We start from the raw sequence: 21820 nt of genomic DNA, 5'->3' as shown, positions 1-21820 counted from the left end.
CAAGCCTGAAAAGTATAAACAAACAAACAAACAAATAAAGGAGACAAGTGAGCCGCTCCCGGAGCTTACCCTGCTTGACTTCGGATGGTTTAGGGTTGCAGTGCTTTGGTGAGGACTGCAGCCTTAAAGGGGCAGGTACTCTTGTGTGCTCAGCGTCCGTCCATCCATCCCTGGCGCGGCTCTAAAGCCAGGGCAGCGGGGAGGGGGGGGGAAAGGTCCGGTGCTGCGAAAGCGCGCGCAAGACGCGCGCGGTTGCTCGCCGCTGCCCATTGGCTGCCGGGTGCCATCACCTGCCCGCCGGGTGGGTGAGCCGCGAGGAGATGAGCGCACAGCCCTGAAGGGGCAGAGTCCAGGGAGCAGGGCGAGGAAAGAGCAGCAGCAGCAGCAGCAGCAGGTGGTGGTGGCGGCGGTTCTGCATCTCCCCCCCTCGCCCTCTCTGTGGCTGCGTGCAGGCGCGCGGGAAAATGCCTCTGGGGCTGAGGGGCAAGAAGAAAGGCAAGTCCAGGGAGACGTCCACGCTGGTGGAGGGCGAAGCCCCCCTGGCGCGGGGCAGGGGCGACGGGGGCGACGACGACGACGCCAGCGGCAGCAGCGCCGTCGGTGGGGCTGGCGTCGGAGGAGGCGCCGCCGCCTCGTCGTCCTCCTCCTCGGCGCGCCAGGGCCCCATCCGGCTGGTGTTCCACACGCAGCTGGCGCACGGCAGCCCCACGGGGCGCGTGGAGGGCTTCGCCAGCGTCAGGGAGCTTTACGCCAAGATAGCCGAGGCGTTCCACATCGCCCCCAGCGAGGTACGTGCCCAGAGGGGACTGGGCGGTATCCCCCCCGCCTCCCTCGTGAACGGAAGCCCCCCGCTACGGGGGATTTGTTCCAAATCTGGCGCCCCCCTTCGGCAGGGGGACAAAAGCCCCAAAGCCGACTGGTCTCTCTCTCTTTCTCGGGGCACCGGCTCTTTGGTTTGGCTCGGCTGTTCGCCTCCGACGCTCTTCCATCACCCCGAGCATCGTTCATGGCTCCATGTTTGGGCGAAATGTTGGCTTAGTTGCCAATCCACGCGTGGCAAAAATCAGCATCAAGGGAGTGGTGGGTTAGTCCAGAGACAGAGCTTTTTGGGTGGGTGGTGGTTTTTTTTAAGGATCTTAGCAAGGAAGTGTTTCTGGAAATTGAGATAATGGAGGGTGCCTTGCTGCCTATGGGAGTAGGCTGTAGTTAAAACGCACTCCTCACATGCTCAGAGGCCCTCTTCCCTACAATACTTCACGAGTTTCTAGGCCACACTTTTCTTTCCCTTTTTCCTGCTGACTCCTGAAACAACAAAAAAGTGTCCAGAATTGCTTTTGTGGGCATTTCATCTGCTCTTAATTCTGGGCCAACCCTGTATTTCAAAGCTCCTTAAGGTATTTTTTGGCAAGAGGGACTGAGTTAACTGAGTGTGGATCAGCCGATGGTGCTGATCTCTCCTGGTTCAAACAACAGTGAAACATTGATTGATTATTATTAAAAAGATGCCTCAGAGTATAGGGGGAGTGCGTTTTTCTGTGCTCAGCAGTGCTTGGCCCTATGTATCTTCTGGAATCATATATGCAATGCCTTGGCTTACATGATGAAAGAAAGTTGAGAATATATAACTGCACCTGCCACCACAATGCATCTATATGATAACTGAAGTGCAGCTCAGGGCATTATTAGGAGCAGACCATTGCACAAACCCACTGCAACTGTCTGAGCTATCCTAGACTTGTTTACAGAGAAGTTTTTCTGAGTTCAATGAGACTATCCTGAGGAATATCTGTTTAGGATTGCAGCCTGTATCTCTCTTTTTCTGACACGCGGTGGAGCTTTAAGACAGGGGTGAAGAATCCACAAACCTCTAGATCCATAGGTAGCCAGCATGGTGCCCTATGGATGTTTTTGGACTACAACTTCATTCAACCCCAGCTGGCATGGCCACAATAGCCAGTGATGATGGGGGTTGCAGTCCAGCTGCACCACATTGGCGACCTCAGCTCTAGATCTCGTTGGACTCCCATTGACCCTGACCTTTGGCCATGCTGGCTAGAGCAGACGGGTGTTGGAGCCCAGTGGCATCAGGAACATCTCTGTTTCTCTACTCTTGCAGTAAGGCAATGAGTGGTGTGGAAAGGTGCATTCTAGACTTCTACATGTGAGTCGGGTGTCACTTTTCTGCTTCAATCACCTTGGTTTTTTTTTAAATGTTAAATTTTGGAGGAAGGAGCTCATGAAAGTGATAGAAGTGTGGATTTTCTTGCACCCTTTTAGTATAAGCACATGGTGATGTGAGGATTCTGATTCGAACTGGAAGTCAGTATAGAACTGTAGATCGTAACTGCGTATTCATTAAAAGCACAATATATGGGCGCAATACTATGCTTGTGTCATGAGACTTGGTAGCTTTTTAGGGCAAAGTCTTGATCCACTGAACAGTTTGGGTGTCGTTTGCAGTCATTATGGTACCAAAAGCAGAAAAATGTTATTGCCCTGAAAGTAATAATAATTTTAAAAAACTGTAATAAACTATATAATCAATAATTTGTCCTTTAATGGCACCTGAAGACATGGCACTTGAGATAGATTGTCTCACTGTGCCTAATGGCTGGGCAGGGGCTCTGCAGCTATTGTTCCGAAGAGAATGCATTTAAATCGTTTGATGGCATCTATCAAACCTCTTAGGTTGGTCAGGTTCCATTGTGGTTTGTATAATTGCTTCTGTAAAGGTTGCTAACCTTAAACCAAAGGCAACATTTTTATTCATTATCCAAGTTGTTGTAATTGTCCTATATGTGTAGCTTTGAGCACCGAAAAAGAAGCAAGCCTGAACACATGTAATTATACTCCTGGCTACATGGATCATTTTACCTTGGCATTGCAGCTTGTCACAATAGTATCTCTTCTTTATTATCATGAAGAACAATAAGGTCTTTGAAAGACAGTGAAGTTTTCCCCAGTGACGAAGAACTGCAAAAGTTATTTCACACCAGACATGGTCCTCAGACTGGCAGCTTGCAGCACATAGAATGGGGCAACTCTTATTCTTTTTATTCCTGTACAAATAAATCCTGTAACTAGGAGTTGCTTGGAGTTCTGCACCTGGTCATCCATTACTTAGTTTATCTTGAAGTATGATGGTGTTTAACTCTGGCCTTGTTTAAAATTGATGCACTCTATTTAACACGCCTTATGCAAATCAGGGAAAATATGCTAGTGATATGCACTATTGCTTGGGAGTAGGTCATTTTATAAAAAACCTGGAAATGGTAGTAGCTTGTTTGCTTCTTGCATCAGTGCAGTAGAGTTTTGTTCAGAGGATCATGAGAGAGCTGGCTATATGATACAAAAAATAAAATAAAATTGTACATAAGCATTTCTATTGTAAACTGTCCTGAGATCTTTGAATGAATGAAGGCATGGGAATTTAATAAATAGAAATTCTTCTTGAAGCAAGTGCAAAATATACAAATCATTCCATCAGAATGCTGCGTGAGACTGGGATATACAATCTCTGTTTACCATCTTTTAAAATTTGGAACATGCATGGAAGAATTCTAATTCCTAAGTTGGTTTTTGCAAACTATGTGAAGGAAATGTTTAGACTATTTGGCTTTCATCTACTAGGAACTGTGAATTATAATGAAGCGGAATTTGTAACAAATGGTATACAGATGAAATGTCGTATTGTAACATCAATCATACATTTTTTTTTGCATTGTGTCCAATTATACTTTTCAGTGTCATTGTCAATGATTGCAACATGGGCTCAAGTATTAGTTCTGTTTATGGAACTTCTGAATGGTGCTGACAGCTCAATTTCGAGTAAAATAAACACATTCCTCCTTTTTGAGCATGGAGGATTACAGCAAGCTACATGGTTTAATTAACATAACTCCTTTTAGTGGCTCAGATTTCAAAAAGATTTCTTCTTGGTGTGCTTTGCATCCATTTGTAAATCCATATATCTATGGTGGCTCTGTGCAGTTTTCTTGCACACTATTACTGTATTTTTATTTCTAGGCAAAGTACAAATAACTTGATTGCTTCTTGCTATAGCTCAGAGGGAGTAGACTTTGAGGGGATCTCTCCATTTGCTAGCATGTCACTAATGCTTTATAAAGGTGAGAGTGGACATATTGTGGAAAACAATCTACCTAGTTACTCAGTTCCATTAGATAATTAAGTAGTATTGTTTCCATTCCTCTACACACCAGTCTGTGCCGTCTCCATTTCTTGTTGAACTTATGCCTGTTTCATCTCCCTCTACTGATTATCTGTCTATATTTTATGAGATTTATTTCTGAATTTATATCAGAAAAGGATTGTGCAACCTGCATTTCATCCTGTGTCCAGTTCAATCAGCAGTTAACATCCGGAGTTTTTTAAGGGCTGAAAGTTATGTACTGCATTGCTAACATCAACACATAAAGAATAAAAGCAAAGCCCCTTTTTGTGTCAGCAGTGAGTGGTAAAATCTACTATACATTGTGGCAACATGTAACTTGAATGTATTTGGAAATAACTGAAAACAAAGGTGCGTTTAAGACTCACACAGGAAACATTCTACTTCACGTAATGGATGTAGAATTCTCTTGCTCTAGGAATAGTTATTTCAGTGCTGGTTACTGTAAATTATTGAATAGTGAGTTAAACTTGTTGGAGAAGTGAAACTCCGATACAGCTAAAAATAAATCCAGGGCTTTCTTGATGTTATGTCATTCCTTGTGTGGATTTCCCATTGAATCGGTTGTTTTTAAGGACTGTAGATTTATCACCGTATTACTATGCAATTTGTTCTACGAGTCTATCCCTTGCTGTTTCACCCCGATTGGACCTTTCTCCAAACTAGTATCCTCCTTTGGGAGGCTGCACTAGGGATAGCAGCAAAGGGAGGAAACAGTGTTGAGTCAGCAGAAATTCTTTTTTGAGGCATGTGTGTGTGTGTGTGCTCCACTTCCAGAACCTTTTCATAATGCCTGAAAGGAGGGCATAGATGAAACCAGAGGAAGTGGAGTTTGTTTGCTTTCTATTAAGAGAAGTATGAGCCAAGTTCCCCCAAACCTTTGCTAGAATATGAACACTTAAGCTCTGGAATTTCGGCAACAGCATTATTATTTTTTAAACCAAAACCAAACAGAGTTTGATATGAAATGAAAAAGAACACTTGATAAATGTTACAAAATACCATAGTATTAAAATGTCTCCTTATAGGGAGCATATAACATCAATGGTAGCTCAACTCCACTGGCTACCTAATTGCTTCCAAATTCGTCAATGTTGACGAACTTGGAAGCAAAGAAGTGAGTACCTTTTACAGACCTGAATGGAATGGGTTTGGTAGCCTTCTAGAAACATCTTCTCCCATACATTCCCCCTGCCCCCCCATTCCCTGAGGTCTGGGGTAGAGACTCTATTTCCTGCAAAATATTGTTGCATGCCACCTCGGTCTCTGAGCGGTGCAAAATTCCAGGGGTGACAGACACTTACCCAGGGTTCATTGTTCCCTTTGGATTGAGGTACAGTGCTGACTGCAGTATCTTTATGATATGTGGTTTGTTTACAAATACATACAATCTGAGCCTACAATGGAGGGCTCAAAGCATTAACACCCCGAGAAAGTGCTTTATTATTTCGGGTTCATTTAGTGCTTTGTTTTTGTACAAATATTCTTTTACAATATTTCACATTTTTTTGTATTGCTGTTGAAACATGTAAGTCACCTTGAGAGATATCTGTTAAGAAAAGTGACCTATATAGATTATAAATAAATAAAATGTTCATGTTACTATTTTACATTTTTCTCTTGTGCTTTTTTTGCCATGTTTATTTGAAACTTGAGTTACTCCTTTAAGAGTTCGGGGGGGGGAAAACATTTTGTTCTGCCATTACTCTCTTGTATCAATCAATCAATCAATCAATCAATCAATCAATCTTCAATATTACAATCACAGATCAGGTGTAAATTACAGTCAAACAAATGCAGTTAACAGTTTAGAGGCCAGCAAAAGACTGTTAGGAATTAACAGCACCTCAAGGGACTAAGAAATGGGCGTGCTTTGTTGCACATTCACAGTCACTCTTGGAATGGATTGCTGAGTGCTAGTATGGTTGGTAAAAAGATTTAACCACCAATTTCCTAACAATGCATGCTGATGCACAGAATTTTGTCACTTTCTCGTATAAAAATGAATTCTTGCTAGAAAAATCCAGAGTGGAATGAATAATCCAAGTTCTAGTTTGGCTGACATTTCTTTCCCAATGGAGGTGGCATAAAATTGGTTCATGAAGAGGCGGCAGTCTGTTTGTGCTGCCCAGTTGCAGTTCTAAATTGAGTTAGATCATCTCATGTTTCTAAATATCACATTTCTTTTCTGTTGCCAGTTGTATCTAGTCAAAGGTGTGAAACCAGTTATGAGATTATAGCTGTATGTTGACAAGGTCGAAGTAACAAGAATATTTTTTTTAAATGGCAAATGCCCTTGATTTTTTTTTTAAAGAAAAACAACAGGAATGCAGTGATTTTGTTAATGCGAATCACAAGAGCTAGCAATGCTAATATCTGAGGAGCTTGGAAATTGCTATATGGAGGCACTACAATTATTTCCTGAATGTTTTATCAGGGCTGAACCATATTTTTAGTACTGCTTCAGAGTTTTAATTAGCTGAAAGTTTTAGTTGATCTGCAGACTGATTGCAAGTTAAAATTTGTTGAGAATGAAAAAGCACTTTCTAGATGCAAGTCACCTAGAAATATTTGGTCTTTTCTTATTGGCAAACCTAGTAAAAATAAGGGTTATGAGGGCTTTTCTTTTCTGTTTGTATCTAAAGCTAGTGGAAATTTTGTATTTCAGTATGAATTCATAATGGAATAATTAAAAAAACCCCACAGGAAACTCAAACTTAAAATGCTTATTTGAATATTGAATTAACCATTTCTTAATTAACATTTATTAATCTTCCACAGTGATTATGGATTTGAAATTGTTCATGTTTGAAGGCGCTGCTATATTAATGTGACAGGTATATTAGAGAAACCCAAATTAATGAAATGTAAAATAGCAAAGATGGCATTTCCTTCTAACAACTCATGGTAGCTTTTGTTTATCAAATTGCAATTTTGTGCGCTTAGGATAAATTTAAGTGTTCTTTCCCCCCGCCCCCAATTATTCTCAAAGTCACCTATACTGAACTTTTGGTAATATGCAAATTCATTTTATCTTTAATTGGTTGGGAGACATTCAGATAAACAAATATATCCTGAACTTGCCTCTTGTTATAGGGTTCATTATTATTGCAACTTGTTAGCTCACTTGGGTTGCTGGGTAGACAGTGCCATATCTTTCCAGGCTCTGTAAAAGCAAAATACTTTGAACCAGTTAAGATTGCAATCCTATACACATTTATTTATAGCTTTTATATTTTACCCGACAACAAAAATCTTTTTTAACCTGGGAGTAAACCCTATTGAACTCAATGGGACTTCTGAGTAGAAATGAATAATCAGGACGACTACTTGCAATTAAGGAAAAAGAAACCATTAGCTGATCTGAAATTATGGGTATTATGTTCAGATGGTTACTGTTGAGCCCAGGCTGTACTTGGCTGTGAAACAGCACACAGCATGCATGTAACCAAACTGTAGCAGAGTGTAGGTTGTACAGTGCAGTTGTGCTTTAGCATACAGCTGATGTCAGGCTTGTCTGAACATTTGTGTGGGGAAAACCAGTCTGTGCAAAACTTTATTACTGGTTTTTGGCATTAGTGAAAAAGGAAGTCTCAAGAAAGACCCAGCATTTATGATTTGCTCCAGGAAGTACAAAGTTCAATGCCGGTGAATTGCCCTAGTTGAAGGATTACTTCCATGGGCAGTAACAACTTGTTTTTAAGTTGAAGAAATTCATGCAATGTAGCATAACTTTTAAGCAACATCTAAAGACACCTCTGTTGTGTTCCTTTTTTCTTCTTCTACTCAGATCCTCATGCTTATGCCCCTCTTATAGATCCACGGCTTAGGATACCTAAGGAAACACTTCTTTTGCAAAACTGTAAAAACAATGTTCCTTCAGTCTTAAATTCTTAAGTTTTTATGTTACTGTTGCACATCACCCCCAATCTCTAAGTGGTACATGATTCCAGGGAGTTCCAGGCGGCTTACACAGGGTTTCGTAGAAGCTTGGATAAAGAGGGGATGATAAGTGCTGAAACAGGGTAGGCAAGACACAGTTTTCTTCACTCTTTTCTGCACCTCAGTCTCCATAACTTTCACTTTTGAGCACCTTCATGCCAGCTTCTACAAACCGACTCCTCTAACTGTAGACTTAAAGACTTAAAAACTTATTAGGCTCCTACCGACCTTCTCAAGTATTGGTTATCTTCCTGCAAGACCCATCTTGCAGTACTTAGGGGAATGTTACTTCTCATGAGATATTTTACGTTTACTTCATACGGCAAATATTTATGTAACATAATTATTGCAGAGACTTTGGGAGATCATTGTGTGTAAAAGCCACAGCAGCATAATTTCAAGGTTCTGCTTCTGTGGAATATGTCCTACAATAATCCATGGGTGACACAGGCTTTCTCCATGGAAAAGCCTCTGGGATCAACCTACACATAGACAAAGGGATCACACGCTTCAGACTATAGGAGCACTTTGAAGAGTGTAGAAGCTTTCACAGGGTACAGCAGCTTGCACCACCTGCATTCATAGGTCAGTTTTGTTGGCCATGATATGTCAGTCATGGGTGTATGCCAGGTATCTCAGATAAAATGCATTTGTTTCCTCTTTTTTCTTGTAGATTATGTTTTGTACTTTGAACACACACAAAATTGATATGGACAAGCTCTTAGGAGTGCAGATTGGTCTCGAAGACTTTATATTTGCTCATGTAAAAGGAGTCAAAAAGGAAGTGGAGGTTTTCAAATCAGAGGAGTCACTTGGGCTTACCATTACTGACAATGGAAACGGATGCGCCTTCATAAAGGTAAGAATAATGCCATGAGTTGTGAGGGATCTGAGCAGAAATGGAGTTGCAAATTGTTACAAATACTTCTTTGTGTTAGCAAGAATGGTGTAGTGTTGGCACTATGGAAGTAAGTTAGCAAACATCCAAAAGCAATAATTTGAATGGGGGTATTGAAGAATTATACTCAATGGATGTTCCCACTTGGAGAGAGGTCTTTTTCACTGATTTCTTCTTTCCCCTTCAGCCCTCAGAAAAGCTTATTCAGACACCTCTCCTCTCAAACTTCCACTGGGCTTCAGTTCCTTTCACAAACCAAAGGAACCCTTCTGTTCATGGAAGGGCAGTTTTGGATGCAACTCGTTGTTAGAATACACGTAACTCAAACAGAGTCAGCAACATTTTATTGACTATTATACGGTTATTGGTAGTGGTAGGCATGAAGCAGTATGCTGGCTTGTTTAGGGACATGTCATTAGCATACATGTGTACTGGTCAAGAGATGTGTTTTCCAAACTCAGTGCAAAAGTAGATCTGATAGTAGGAGAGCCATTACAGGCAACAACTGATTGATGCACATTCAACTGGTGCACGCACACGTGCACACCGCTGAACCCAGGCGTGACCCGCAAAGTCACTAAAAGGGTGGAATGGGTGTGAGGTAGAACAGAACATTTACATGGATCCTGCTGACATGCACAGATGTCCGGAGCGTAACCCCCACGCAAAATGACAATTGCCTGTATTAGATTTTCCAACTAAAATGTAAAAAGCCACAGGGAGGAAAAACTGGGTCGGGGCAACCCTGACATTAAAAAACAATATAAAAACCACCTGGCCAACTTATAGAGATTTAGCAGAACACATACAGTATATTTTAGTCTGCTATGGGTTGGTATGCCCTGTGCTTTCCGAATGGAAGTGTCTCATTCACGGAGGAACTGAGGTCCAGCAGTAGACCATAGGCAAACTCAGCCCTCCAGATGTATTGGGACTACAACTCCCATGATCCCTAGCTAACAGGACCAGTGGTTGGGGTGATGGGGATTGTAGTCCCAAAGCATCTGGAGGGCTGAGTTTGCCTATGCCTGCAGTAGAGGCTGCCTCTGAAGAAAGGAGGGGGGCAGTGATTTTTGCCAATTCTTCCTTCTGCCTGCAGCCTATTATGCCACCCCCATGCTGTTCCAGAGGGTCCCACAATCCTCTCTAGCAGCTTTTTTCGGGGGGCGGGGACTGCAGGGGGAAGGTGGAACTGGTGGAAATTATATTTGCCCCCTTTCCACAGCAGAGTGCCCTTGTTGTTGGAGTTTCGCCCATGGGTTTGTCTGGATGCAGCATTATAAGTGTATTTAATCATCCTAATGATCTAATATCTTACTGGGAGTGATAATCACTTTGTTCCCAGAAACTGCTGGGTGACCAGAAATGTATTCTCCCTAAGAATTAAGTCGCACAATATTATAACTCAGCAGTATCATGTACATTTTATGAACATGTACATGGAGTCTGAGTTCTTGATTGCACAGCATGCTTGCCTTCCTTAAGTATTGATTTTGATAAGTATGAAATGTTATTTGTTGCATGTCTAGTCTGAGTTGCATTGTCTGCACTGAAGGTACAGTATCTAGCAATCTGCCTGTGCAAGCACTGTTCCATGCTTACCAATTATTTATTTTTGTTAACAAATTTTATATGAAACTTTATTGTAAAAAAAGGCAAAAAACTAACCTATTTCAAAAGTGGTAGGGTTATAAGCAGCAAATCAATTCAATCGAACAATAAGATTTTAAATTATATGGGTATCCTAGTTTGGGTAACTGGGCTCTTTGTATCCTTTTACAGTGCTTCCTTGTTTACTCCCTCTAGCTCAAAAGGTGAGCTTTGTGGTTTGTATTTTGTGTATGTCATACTATGCACATCATAGCCCTTTTGGCCCAGGCTGTTTGTTTACTGCATTCATCGCAACTAACAATAATGCCTTTTTATCCAACAGAGAATTAAAGCAGGCAGTCTTATTGACCAAATAAAACTGGTATGTGTTGGTGATCACATAGAATCTATAAATGGAAAAAGCGTAGTGGGCTATCGCCATTATGAAGTTGCTAAGAATTTAAAGGACTTGGAGAAGGGTCAGACATTTACGCTAAAATTGATAGAGCCTATGAAATCATTTGGTGAGTGACATGTATCCGCCATAAATTATACCTGTAGTTTCCTTTTGTTTTTGATTCCAAATTGGGTAAAACTTGGCCTGTTTGATTAGTCAGAGGAAGCTTAAGCAATTAGAAGGGTGAGACATAAAACGAACGTTGTCTTATTAAGCTAATTGCAGCCACCCGTCATGTATGATGCTCCGCTTGGGGTTCCATAAACTTGCTTTTATCTCTGTGTGTGGGATCGTAACAACAGGAGAAGCCTAAATGCAGGTTGCGGGGGGGGGGTATTTTTTGGCATTAAGTCTCCCACCAGAATCACCCCCCCCCCCGCCTTAGTTAGGCATGAAAGAAGCCTTCTGCTGTTTCAGGTCTAATTCAGCAGGGGACAGACTGAGCATGGGACCCAGACCTCTGTGTTTGTGTTCTGGATGCTGTGTAGCAGGCTCAAGCTATGGGGACGTAAGCAAGAAGGCTGGACACTGAACTGCTGGTGAACTGGGATGAGTTGAAATAAATGGCTTTATTACTAGATCTTGTAGGGAAACAGTCCTTTTAAAATAGTATTTTGATATTCTAATTACTGATTCTATGATTCTTACAGATAACTATTTTAAATTCCGCTTTTACTGTGTTTTAACTTTTCAAAACCTGCAGTAGATGCTACATTTATTCTTGCTTTAAGATTGTTCTGATGCCTTGATTTTCACCCCATGCCCAATTGCCTTCCCATACTGCCTGGTACAGTAGTATGCTGGGTCAGTAAGGAAGTCACAGAGGATAAAGGGCTGTTTGGGTAGAAGCAGCCAGGAAAATGAAATACTTCCACTTGGTGGCAGCAGCAAAAGACCACAGGAGGGAGCCAAGATAGTAGGTTGGCTCATCTCTTCTTTCCCTCTCACAGTGCAGTCTGTGCTGTCACATTGACAGTAATTATTGGGTAGGTTAATGCAGATGAAGCTAGTCCTTCAGATGCCATGGATCCAGATTGTTTAGGACTTTATAGGGCAAAAGCAGCACTTTGTCCTGTATGTAGAAACCAGCTGCAACTACAATATAGCACAATTGTACTGATAATGGTTCGAACACAAGTCTCATTTGTCTGAAAGTGTGATGTCCAACAAAGCATGGTGGACCCTGTGCTGGTCCTGATTTCATTTTTTAAAAAATCAATTCAATTAGCTGCTAATCTTCTACGCTGATGTGGCTACCTTCTTCAGATAGATGACCAAACAAATCCTAAGGTCTCTGAATGATCTGAGGCAGTTTTCAGGAGTGATGCCCAGTGATAATATTTTGTTTCTGCTGGCAAGTCATATTGCAGCCTTTGGAAAACAATGATAAGTAATTTCTGAAGCTTGATTTTGTAAAAGAAAAGAGGGGTAGGGAATAGAGAGAGGGCCTGACTTCTTCTTTTTTTGAAGGGGAAAAGCCTTCCCTCCTTTTTAAAATAACATTTTAAATTTTATTTTTATTTGCTTAAATATGTTAGAAACCTATCTGAGTGGGACAGGGTGGGATAACAATGTAAATATTGTTTTTAGCCCTATAACACTGTTGTGGAGGACTTTTGGATGGCTGAAACATCATCGTCATTATTAATATGCCTGCCCTTCGAGGCTGATTATAACAATTAAAACACAATGTGAAAAACAGTTTAACACAACTTAGAATCATAAAACATGAGGTGGGCCCTCAAAATATGTATTCCAAGTTCCAAAAGGTAGGGCAAAGAGTTGTAAAGGAGGTAAACATATATTGCAGTTGTTCTTGGCAGGTTTATTCTGTGTCTGCCCTTCAGTCCACAGGTATGTAGTCCATTTGAGTTATGAGTAATTTCGTTCCTAACTTTTAATGGGATGTAGTGTTGCCCTCTCACCTTAGAGAAGGCAATACAGAGCATTTGATTGCAGAGCACTTGCCTACCTCATTTTATTATTAGCTACCCTAGTATAATTCCAGAAAGTTCCCAATTTCAGTGGTATCTCAGGTGATTGAACTTGGGGCTAGTGGAAGGAAAGGAAAGGTATAAAATAATCAGCAGAGCTGTTGTGCATCCTAGTGGACACTTGGTGTCAGAATGCATACATTTAAAAAGAGGCATTTAAAAACTGGTAATGCTGGTAATGTCTGCAATAGCATTGTAAGAACATATTTATTTCACAAAAATTATCTGCTGCTTCATTGTAATAAAACCTCAAAGTGTTTGCAGAAAGAATAAAACAATAAAATTATCTGTACAAAACAGTTAAAACAACGGCTCAAAATAATAATAAAGACAATCAATAATAAACTAAAAGCAAAGTTAAAGCACATGTCAACATTCTATAAGGCTTGCCAAAACACACGAAATATTTCTGAAAAATAATTTACATAATGTTTTGAAAGTATTTTGCAGATAAACACTCAGTAGCTTAGAGTAAGGCTCTAGGCAGCACTAAACTGTTAGTAAAGAAACTTTTTCTAAAAACAGCAAGCTGTCATTGCTGGATCTTGTCTATTTACTAAGTTTTTCCAGCTTTTGCTGTATGGATAGTTAGTGTTCCTGCCAGAGCTCTTAAGAAAGTGTTGTTTGAAACATTGACTTTCCCCAGCAGTTTAACAGCCCTGCAGAATTCAGTTTAGATGTTTGTGTTGATTGATTGCCAATCTCCATCACATTGCAGAATGTGACCCTAATTTTGACTTGCCGTTTTATAATCTAAAAGAACAACTATTATTTTTGAATTGCAATTCCAAATTGCCTAATTAATATGTCTGCTACAGAAATGATTGAACCACGGTCGAAAGGTGGAGGTTTTGCAGAGGGGAAAATCTCCCGAGGGAGAGAGACTCTTCGACTGAGATCCAAAGGCCCTGCAACAGTGGAAGAAATGGTGAGCTCCAACATCAAAACTTAAGTAGCCACAGTTGAACAGATTATAACAATAACAAAACACTGGGGTTTCTGTTTTCCTTCTTAAACGTTACATAAGGGAAAATCCTAGGAATTTAAATGAGGGTTACTTCCTGCCAAGACCCAATTGTGGCATTCCTTCATTATACTAGTACAACAAATGCAGGTTCTCCTCCTTTTCTTCTTTTATTGGAAAGTGCTGTTGATTAAAAAACCACCCTGATTGTGAGGTATTGTTTTTTGAAAGCAGGTTATATACCTTTCAACTTGTGTTTGTGTTAGACTATAGCTTCGCAAACTACCAAAAGTCTACCTTAGTTTAATTAAAACATCTTTCTAAGACAATCCCACTCCTGCCCCACCCCAGACAAATTCCCCTCCTTCCTTACTTGCCTCTAATCGGTGGTGCTGGGATGAGCTAGAGAGGTGAGCACTGAGAACAGGGAAGTTTTTCTTCCTTCTCCCCCACTCTCTGTCACCCGGGTATCTGCATGTTACAATAAACCAGGGGACCATAGCGGATGTAGTTCTCCTGCTTCTGCAGAAGAAGGGGAAGGGAAGGGGTCGGAAAACCCCTCCTTTGGTCCGATCACTGCTTCTCACCTTTGTGTCTTTGTTTTGTCAAAGCCTTCAGATGTTGAAGAAAAAGCTACTAAGAAGGTTGATGATCTTCTTGAAATGTACATGGGAATAAGAGACCTCGAACTAGGTAAGGGTGTTTATGGAACTGCGAGTAAAGTAGTATCCCCTGCACAAGCCTACACAAACTTACACGGGACTAAGCCCAGTAAGCTCAGTGGGGCTTAACTTCCGATGCGACATGTATGAGATTGCGCTGAAAGATTCATTTCTAGTTCAGCTGGAGAGCTGCCAAATCTGAGTCTGAGCGTCTTCTGTAAGTGTTGTAAAACGTCTCTCCTGCATCCTACATTTTGTTTGCAGTTTTCAAAGTGTGAGGAGTTCTAATATGGGTCCAGATTTCCGGTTCATTTAAATTTTGCATTGCATTGTAACAAGCAGTTTAACATATTAGCCATATTCAGGCATTTGGAATGCAGCCTAGAGCAGCACTCGGGTAGCAGAGGCTTCACCCTCCCATCCTCGCCAACGTTGTCCTCTGTGTTTTCCGAAGCTACTCTATGAAGTGGGGAATCCTCCTCAGCATGTGGAGGCTCCGATGCGTTTTGGAACTCCGATTTTCCAGATGTATGCCTCCCCTGTGTACAGAGGATGGCTTCCCCGATGCAAGCAGTCACCCTGGAAAATGGGAAGGGCGATAGCAAACAAGACGAGAGGTTGATGCTCGTGCGCAAACTCTGCTCCTCACACGCTGCTGTAAGCCATATTCAGAATGACCTGGATATAGAGCTATTATGTTCCCAGAGCCACTGCCGTGGTAGGCTAGGAATCCAATTAATTGACCACATTAACATATGACTCTCCAGTCTCTCTGCTTGCAACAGTTTCCAACATAACGTATAAATGACTGCTTTAATGCACAGATTCCGTTGCAAAAGAGATGTGTGGGGTTGAAACCCGCATGCTGCATGTATGTGCTGCATAAGATCCCACATATACATCTTTATCTGATGATGATGATAATATATTATTATTATTATTATTATTATTATTATTATTATTATTTATTATATTTAATTATCACACTGAAAACAATGATATACGTGCCTGCTCAGAAGTAACTCCTGCTGAGCTCAATTGGGCTTTCTCTGAGGTAGATGGGTAGAGGATTGCAGACTGAATGTGTATTCCATCTCTCCCAATCAATGAATTGGTGCTGCTGGAGCTTAAAGTCCCTGACAGTTAAGTCTCATCATGGACAACTCTGGGATTGCGGCTCTCATCTTGCTTTACTGGCCGAGGGAGCTGACGTTTGTCCGCAGACAGTTTTTCCAGGTCATGTGACTTTCCCATCAGAGCGGTACCTATTTATCTACTCTCACTTTGACGTGCTTTCGAGCTGCTAGGTTGGCAGGAGCTGGGACCGAGCAATGGGAGCTCACCCCGTCGCGGGGATTCGAACCGCCGACCTTCTGATTGGCATGCCCTAGGCTCAGTGGTTTAGACCACAGCGCCACCTGCTGTACCGATAATGTAGATGATGAATATATGCAATCATATATAAATTTTTTTTGGGGGGGATGCATTGCATATTCCACACACTGTTCCACTTACATTAGGATCAGGGCCAAGGTTTCAAAACGGGGTTGTTGCTTTTTGTCGCAATCAAAGCATACACCGGTTGTCAATGTATATTGTGTGTGGAGCCACTGTATCATCTCTGCGTATCTGAGAGTGCAAAGTAAGGCAACGAAATGAGCACATCTTGTTGTGTCTAATGGTTCTTATGTCAATGTTCTGTTTATATATAACAATTAGCTATCACAAATCTGTTAAATGCCAGTTAATTTCATACCATGGTGGCATCCAGTGGTGATTGACAGAAGAGACACTCTCAATGGAACTGGGATGGATGGGTTTTTTGCCAATTCCTCTTCTCCCCTTCACCACCAAACCTGCTTTTGAGGACCCCTCCCAACTCTCTAGAGCAGATTTAGATGTGGGGGGCAGAGGGCACTACCATGGGGAGTGCCAAAGATGGACTACCTCCCCGTTCCGCTGATGAATTTTACCCCCGTTAGCAGGATTCCTTTCACTGTTGGATACAAGCCCCTGACGGCAGATATGATCAATCGCTCAGCAAAATGAAAAGTGAAAAGTGGATTCGTTCCAATAACACCAATTACTGTTCAGTTAGGAATTTCATTTGTATTACTCATGCTAAATTAGCCTAATCGCTAGGACTGTGAAATGCACTCAATAGGGAAAAGATTAATGCTTCCCCATCCCCACTGTGCTCATTTCAGAAAAGGAGTTTACTCTTAGGTAACATAGGCTTTCAATGTCCACTAAATGATGATCCCTGCAAAGTCATTTGAGGCATAGAAGTTTACAATATAGCTGAGTGAGAACTCTTTGCTATTTGAGTGACATGCAGATCAATTACAAATTAAAAAATGCTCATATTTTTTGATATTACACTAGATACTCAGTAGCTGCAAATGTTTAAAACATGTGGCATCTTCTTTTGAACTGTGAACCCACTGGCTCAACCAGCCGGGATCTAAAGGTGACATGTGTACCTTTCTGAAAATGGACCTTAACACTGTAATTAATAAAAAAATGTTTTTAGTAAAAGGTGCCTGTTTGGGGCACGTTTTGCATGTAACTTCCTTGCAACTACTCTAGGCACACTTTGCTTGGAAGTAAATCCCACTGAAACCCATGGGATTATAGTTAAAGTACTTAGGACTGTGCTATAAGCAAATGCAACTTAGCTTGCACTTGGGATGCTGAAAAGAATTTCTTGTGAAAAAATGCAGACGGCAACTCTATAACTAGATCAGAAGAACTGGTGATGTTTGACACTGTAATGGTGAATCTGTTGCATGGGTTTGGGCCCACAGATGGAGTGTGTGGTTTTTTAAAAAAAATTATCTTAACTTTATGGAAGGTTTCCTAAGAGGGCCTTGGATCTCTTGAAAGTCTCTCCCTTTGATGTTCACACAGGTAGGTTACTTGTATGAGCAGAGGTTTTTCCTTAAGAACCAGCTCTTGCTCTCATCAAATGCACCCATGATCCTGTAAATGTGTGTAGAATTGCACTTGAAACATCACAATATTTGTACAGTACTAGAAAATATATATTTTAAAAATATAAAGGTTAACATGTAAAAGCTTATAACATTATACAATATAGCAGTCCTTTGCAGTGAGCACTAGGGGTCAGTACGTGATCACTGAATACCAGCAAACTTTTGATGCTACATAAATGTGACGCTCAAAATATAGAAGTGTAACTAGAAAAACCTCTTAATAAAACAATTTATTCACTACTAAAAATGTGGTGGTCACTAGAACTGTGGGCTTTTTTGGGTCAAAATCTGAGCTGAACTCTAATGTTTTCATTCTGACAAACGTAATACAGTATGTTTGACTCAAATGCAATGGTTTCTAAGATTGCTTTCTAATGATACTTCAATACTAGACATATTACCTTAAGCTTTTGAATTCACCGCACAGTTCATTCTCTTGCACACATTGATTTGGATCCAGAGAACCACAAGCAGAAGAAGAATAACGTTTTAATGAGGTTTCACCAACTTTTCTGCAAGTGCTCGTGAAAGACCTTTTCTGGTGCAGCTCCAGTCCAGGGTTGGGTTACAGTGCCAGGAGCATAAGGAAGTTACAGGTGTTAGCATATAAACTCCAGTGAGCAATTAAAAAAAAAAGGCTGTAAAAGAGCTAGAGCAGAATTTGTGTAACAGCTTATGCTAATGGAAGAACTTCCCTGCACTTTCCTTACATGTGCTGGTTTCTGGCCGGGAACATTCCCTCTGTTAGTGAAGGGCTGTTTCTGGCCAGAGTGAAAGGGCATCTTTGAATCTAAACTATTTTGTGTGCATGTGTGTCATTTTATGTGTGTCGAATTGTAGAGCTGGAAGGGACCCTGAGGCTTATCTAGTCCAACTCTCTACAATGCAGGATTTTTTTGCCCAATGAGCTATGCCCTTCCTTAAAACACTTTCCAGCCTGATCCTATACAAGTTTACTCTGAGCATTGGCACGGGTATGTAGGAAGTCAGTGACCACATCTTAAGAAAGCGTGCCCTTAAGACATGTTTCATGGACTTCCACCAGAACTTGTGCTTCTAAACTATTAGAAACTTGATGAATGTTCGCCCTTAATTTTTTTTAATTTGCATTTTCCACCAGGTTGCAATTCCCGCCCCCAAGCAGGTCATCTATACATAACCACCCTATTTCATATTTGTGTCTCTGAAAAATGCAGTAGGTAACTAACTGCTACCCCTTTTTTCCTTTTAGCTGCAACGATGGTAGAAGCTGGGAAAGGCAAGAACAACCCAGATGAGTTCGCCATTGCCCTCGATGAAGCTTTAGGAGACTTTGCATTTCCAGATGAGTTTGTCTTTGATGTGTGGGGAGCCATTGGTGATGCGATGCAAGGACGGCTTTAATGAGCATCAGAAAACTTTGTCGGAGCACAGTATCAGCTTGTGTAAAGAATATATCTATAGACATGGCATGGAATACGGAAAGCATCTGAATGTTCAGAAATCTGGATGAAGTAAGCTGTTATTTGATGCCGATACAAATTCCTTTAAAATAAAGTTGAGTTCAAGACTGCATTCATGAAGCTTTAGGCTCATATGAGCACTTAATCTGAAACACTTTGCAAAGCAGTTTTCTCTGCATATTTACTTATATAAATGAATATGGCTTAGTGGTTAAAGAAGAGGGCAGGTTGACTATCCCATGAAAATGGAGTGTGTCGGAAGGCATGGTGCCAGTACCTGACGAACCTGAGCAAAATTTCATTGGAAAAAAAATACACCTTGTGTCCATTGTTCTTTCCCAATTACTCCAGTGGGTACAATGCTGCATTTCCAGCATTTTCTTCCCCAAAACAGTACTTTGAGACTGTGAGGGTAGAGGAAAGGCCATCATTGGTGGAGTGTATGTTTTGCACTTTGTAAGCCCTTGGGACTTAATTGGGATTTTGGGAAAGCTGGGAATGTCTAAGACACTGACAACTGCTACCGGTACTGAGATATATGGACTATTAGTCTGACTCAGGATAACACAACTTCATATTTATGCTACTGTATAAGCAAGCAGATGAATTCTTTCACCATGTTTTATGGTGGGGTTATTATGGATATGAGTCTCAGAACTTTGGCACTTTCACAAATGATTTTTAAAGCAGTTTTGGCATTTCCCACTTCTGTAAATCAAATGGAAAAAACCAACAACTATGGATGGAATGTACTTCTGGTTTTACAATGCCTTCTAGATTCCCTTTCTGTATCAATGCCATTCGAAGTGACACATCCCAAATTAAAGTTCAGTTTTAGTGTCACTTAGGAGAAAGAAATCTTTTTTCCATTTGTTAGTCCTGTGGATGAGTGGGCTCAGATGAATGTATTAGTACAAAATGCTCTGGGAACAGTGTGGACCCCCCCCCCCGGCCTTAAATTTGAATCTCTTTTTTTGTTCTTGCGTGTTAGAAAACTATAGAAAACCTTATGCTTTTGGGAAGCTTCACAAATGTTTTGAGGCTTTACTAGTGAAGGGTATCAAAGTGAAATATCTAAGCCAGGTGTGGTATGCTCTACCATAGACAACAAGACAACCTTTTTTTTTTGCTCTGCCCATTTATTTTGGACAAGTCGTATACAGGGGAGGTTCCTAGGAAATGGGTGGGACTGCTCTGTAGGTAATTTTGATTATTCGAGTTGCACTGTTGCATGGAAAATACGTTGGTCGCTTTAAAAAAGCAGAAGTAATTTGTAACTATTTATTCATGTGATGATGTTGCAATAATGGTGTAAATATCCTTAAGATTAACCTTTGATTTTTTTAATATATATGTATATGTAGTTTTTGTAAATCTTGGAATATTGAGGAATTGCTAATGTGCCAATGATTGAAAAAGAAAGAAGATGAGAGAAATGATACAAGATGCTGGGCTTTAATTAGAATGCATCTCTTTGAGTCTACAGAAACCTTTGGGCAGCACACATCTCTTATTCGGCAAAATGAAATATTGCTAATCCTGAGCATATAGAGAAAAGGCTGTTTACTAATAAAGGATGTTTAGTCACATAAGAGATGAATCTTGCAAATAAAACTTTCCTACTAGTGAACAGGCTTCTTGGAATGATGCAAAGAGATTGGGAGTAGAAAACTTCTTCCGCCCCCCACCCCTGAAGCTGTTAAGGTGGTTGTCTTATGCCAGAAGCTTAACCTGTCTTTGACACTACAGAAATAAACAGAAGTGCGAAGCCAGTAAACTGAGACTCTGGGTGCCCCCAGATGGGGGGCTTAATATTGCAAATGGGTGTTTGGCAGCAGGTTTTAAAAAATAATTATTATTGGATTTCCTTCAAATGGATGAATCCAAATTAACAGAAAAAAGGGCTGGTATTTGATGCTGACAAAGTTGCGTGGACACTTCAAAAAAACTTGGATAAATGAACAGCAGATTCCTGTGAAGGCAGAGACTCTAAAAATGAAAATACTGAAATGATTGAAACAAGATGCTTTTTATCACAACAGTGCCTAGAACAGGGAAGGACAACTGATTTGATGTGATACAGAGATTTATCTGTGTGATTTATGTGAGAAATCAAACAATTGGAGGAGGGTCCACAGCATGGAGATGAAGTCCACTTGAATACATTATAAAAACTGTTAAAAGTCACTACAAAGCTATAGTCCTATAGATCTGACACAAGGGGAAGGCGAATATGCAATTTAATATGTTTTGCTTAAAACATGATTGGAATTAAAGTTGGTAGGACTTCTTTTTGAAAGTCTGCTTATATGGATGAGTTCTGCCAACTTCAATTCCAGCCTCTCCTGCCCCCTCCTCTCTCTCATAATATGCTGAGTTTGTTATGCAGTGCTTCACTTTAAGTTCACATAATTCTGTTAATTACTTTTGTTTCGTGTGTTTTGTGTTCCATAAAGTTGGGCTGTGCTTTTTATTGTTTTCTGCCCTTCAGGTTGAGTTCTAAGCAGTCCAGAAGGATGACTGGAGCCAATAATTAAAATTTGTTTCACAAACAGTAACTTCATATGAGCCAAATGTCTCACTTGAGCAAAACTGAAAACAGTTTCAACTTAACTTGTGCAAATGCTGTATCTTTGCAATGTTCTTTTGTATTTGGATGCTAAATAAACAAACCATGTTTTCTAAA

At 40.8% G+C, this 21820-nt stretch overlaps 1 protein-coding gene and 1 long non-coding RNA gene across 4 annotated transcripts in view; one reads left to right on the top strand and one right to left on the bottom strand.

Moving 5' to 3' along the window:
- Positions 1 to 492, bottom strand: part of LOC128415584 (uncharacterized) — an 18881-nt gene extending 18389 nt beyond the window's left edge. For 2 of the 3 annotated variants that reach the window (XR_008330997.1, XR_008330996.1), the window contains exon 1: positions 70 to 424. This is a non-coding gene — a long non-coding RNA (uncharacterized LOC128415584). Of the gene's footprint in view, positions 1 to 69 lie in introns of all 3 variants that reach the window. The other variant, XR_008330995.1, reaches the window with a different exon arrangement.
- On the top strand, positions 465 to 21820 carry GIPC2 (GIPC PDZ domain containing family member 2). Its single transcript, XM_053391986.1, has 6 exons — positions 465 to 788; positions 8805 to 8990; positions 10963 to 11143; positions 13889 to 13998; positions 14646 to 14727; positions 18924 to 21820. The coding sequence occupies exons 1-6, from the start codon at positions 465 to 467 to the stop codon at positions 19073 to 19075; spliced, it is 1035 nt and encodes a 344-aa protein (XP_053247961.1). The 3' UTR covers positions 19076 to 21820.

Source organism: Podarcis raffonei, chromosome 6, assembly GCF_027172205.1.
Source record: "Podarcis raffonei isolate rPodRaf1 chromosome 6, rPodRaf1.pri, whole genome shotgun sequence".
Classification (NCBI taxonomy): domain Eukaryota; kingdom Metazoa; phylum Chordata; class Lepidosauria; order Squamata; family Lacertidae; genus Podarcis; species Podarcis raffonei.
The sequence above is the reverse complement of the archived record's forward strand: the minus strand, read 5'-3'. Positions and strand labels throughout refer to the sequence as shown.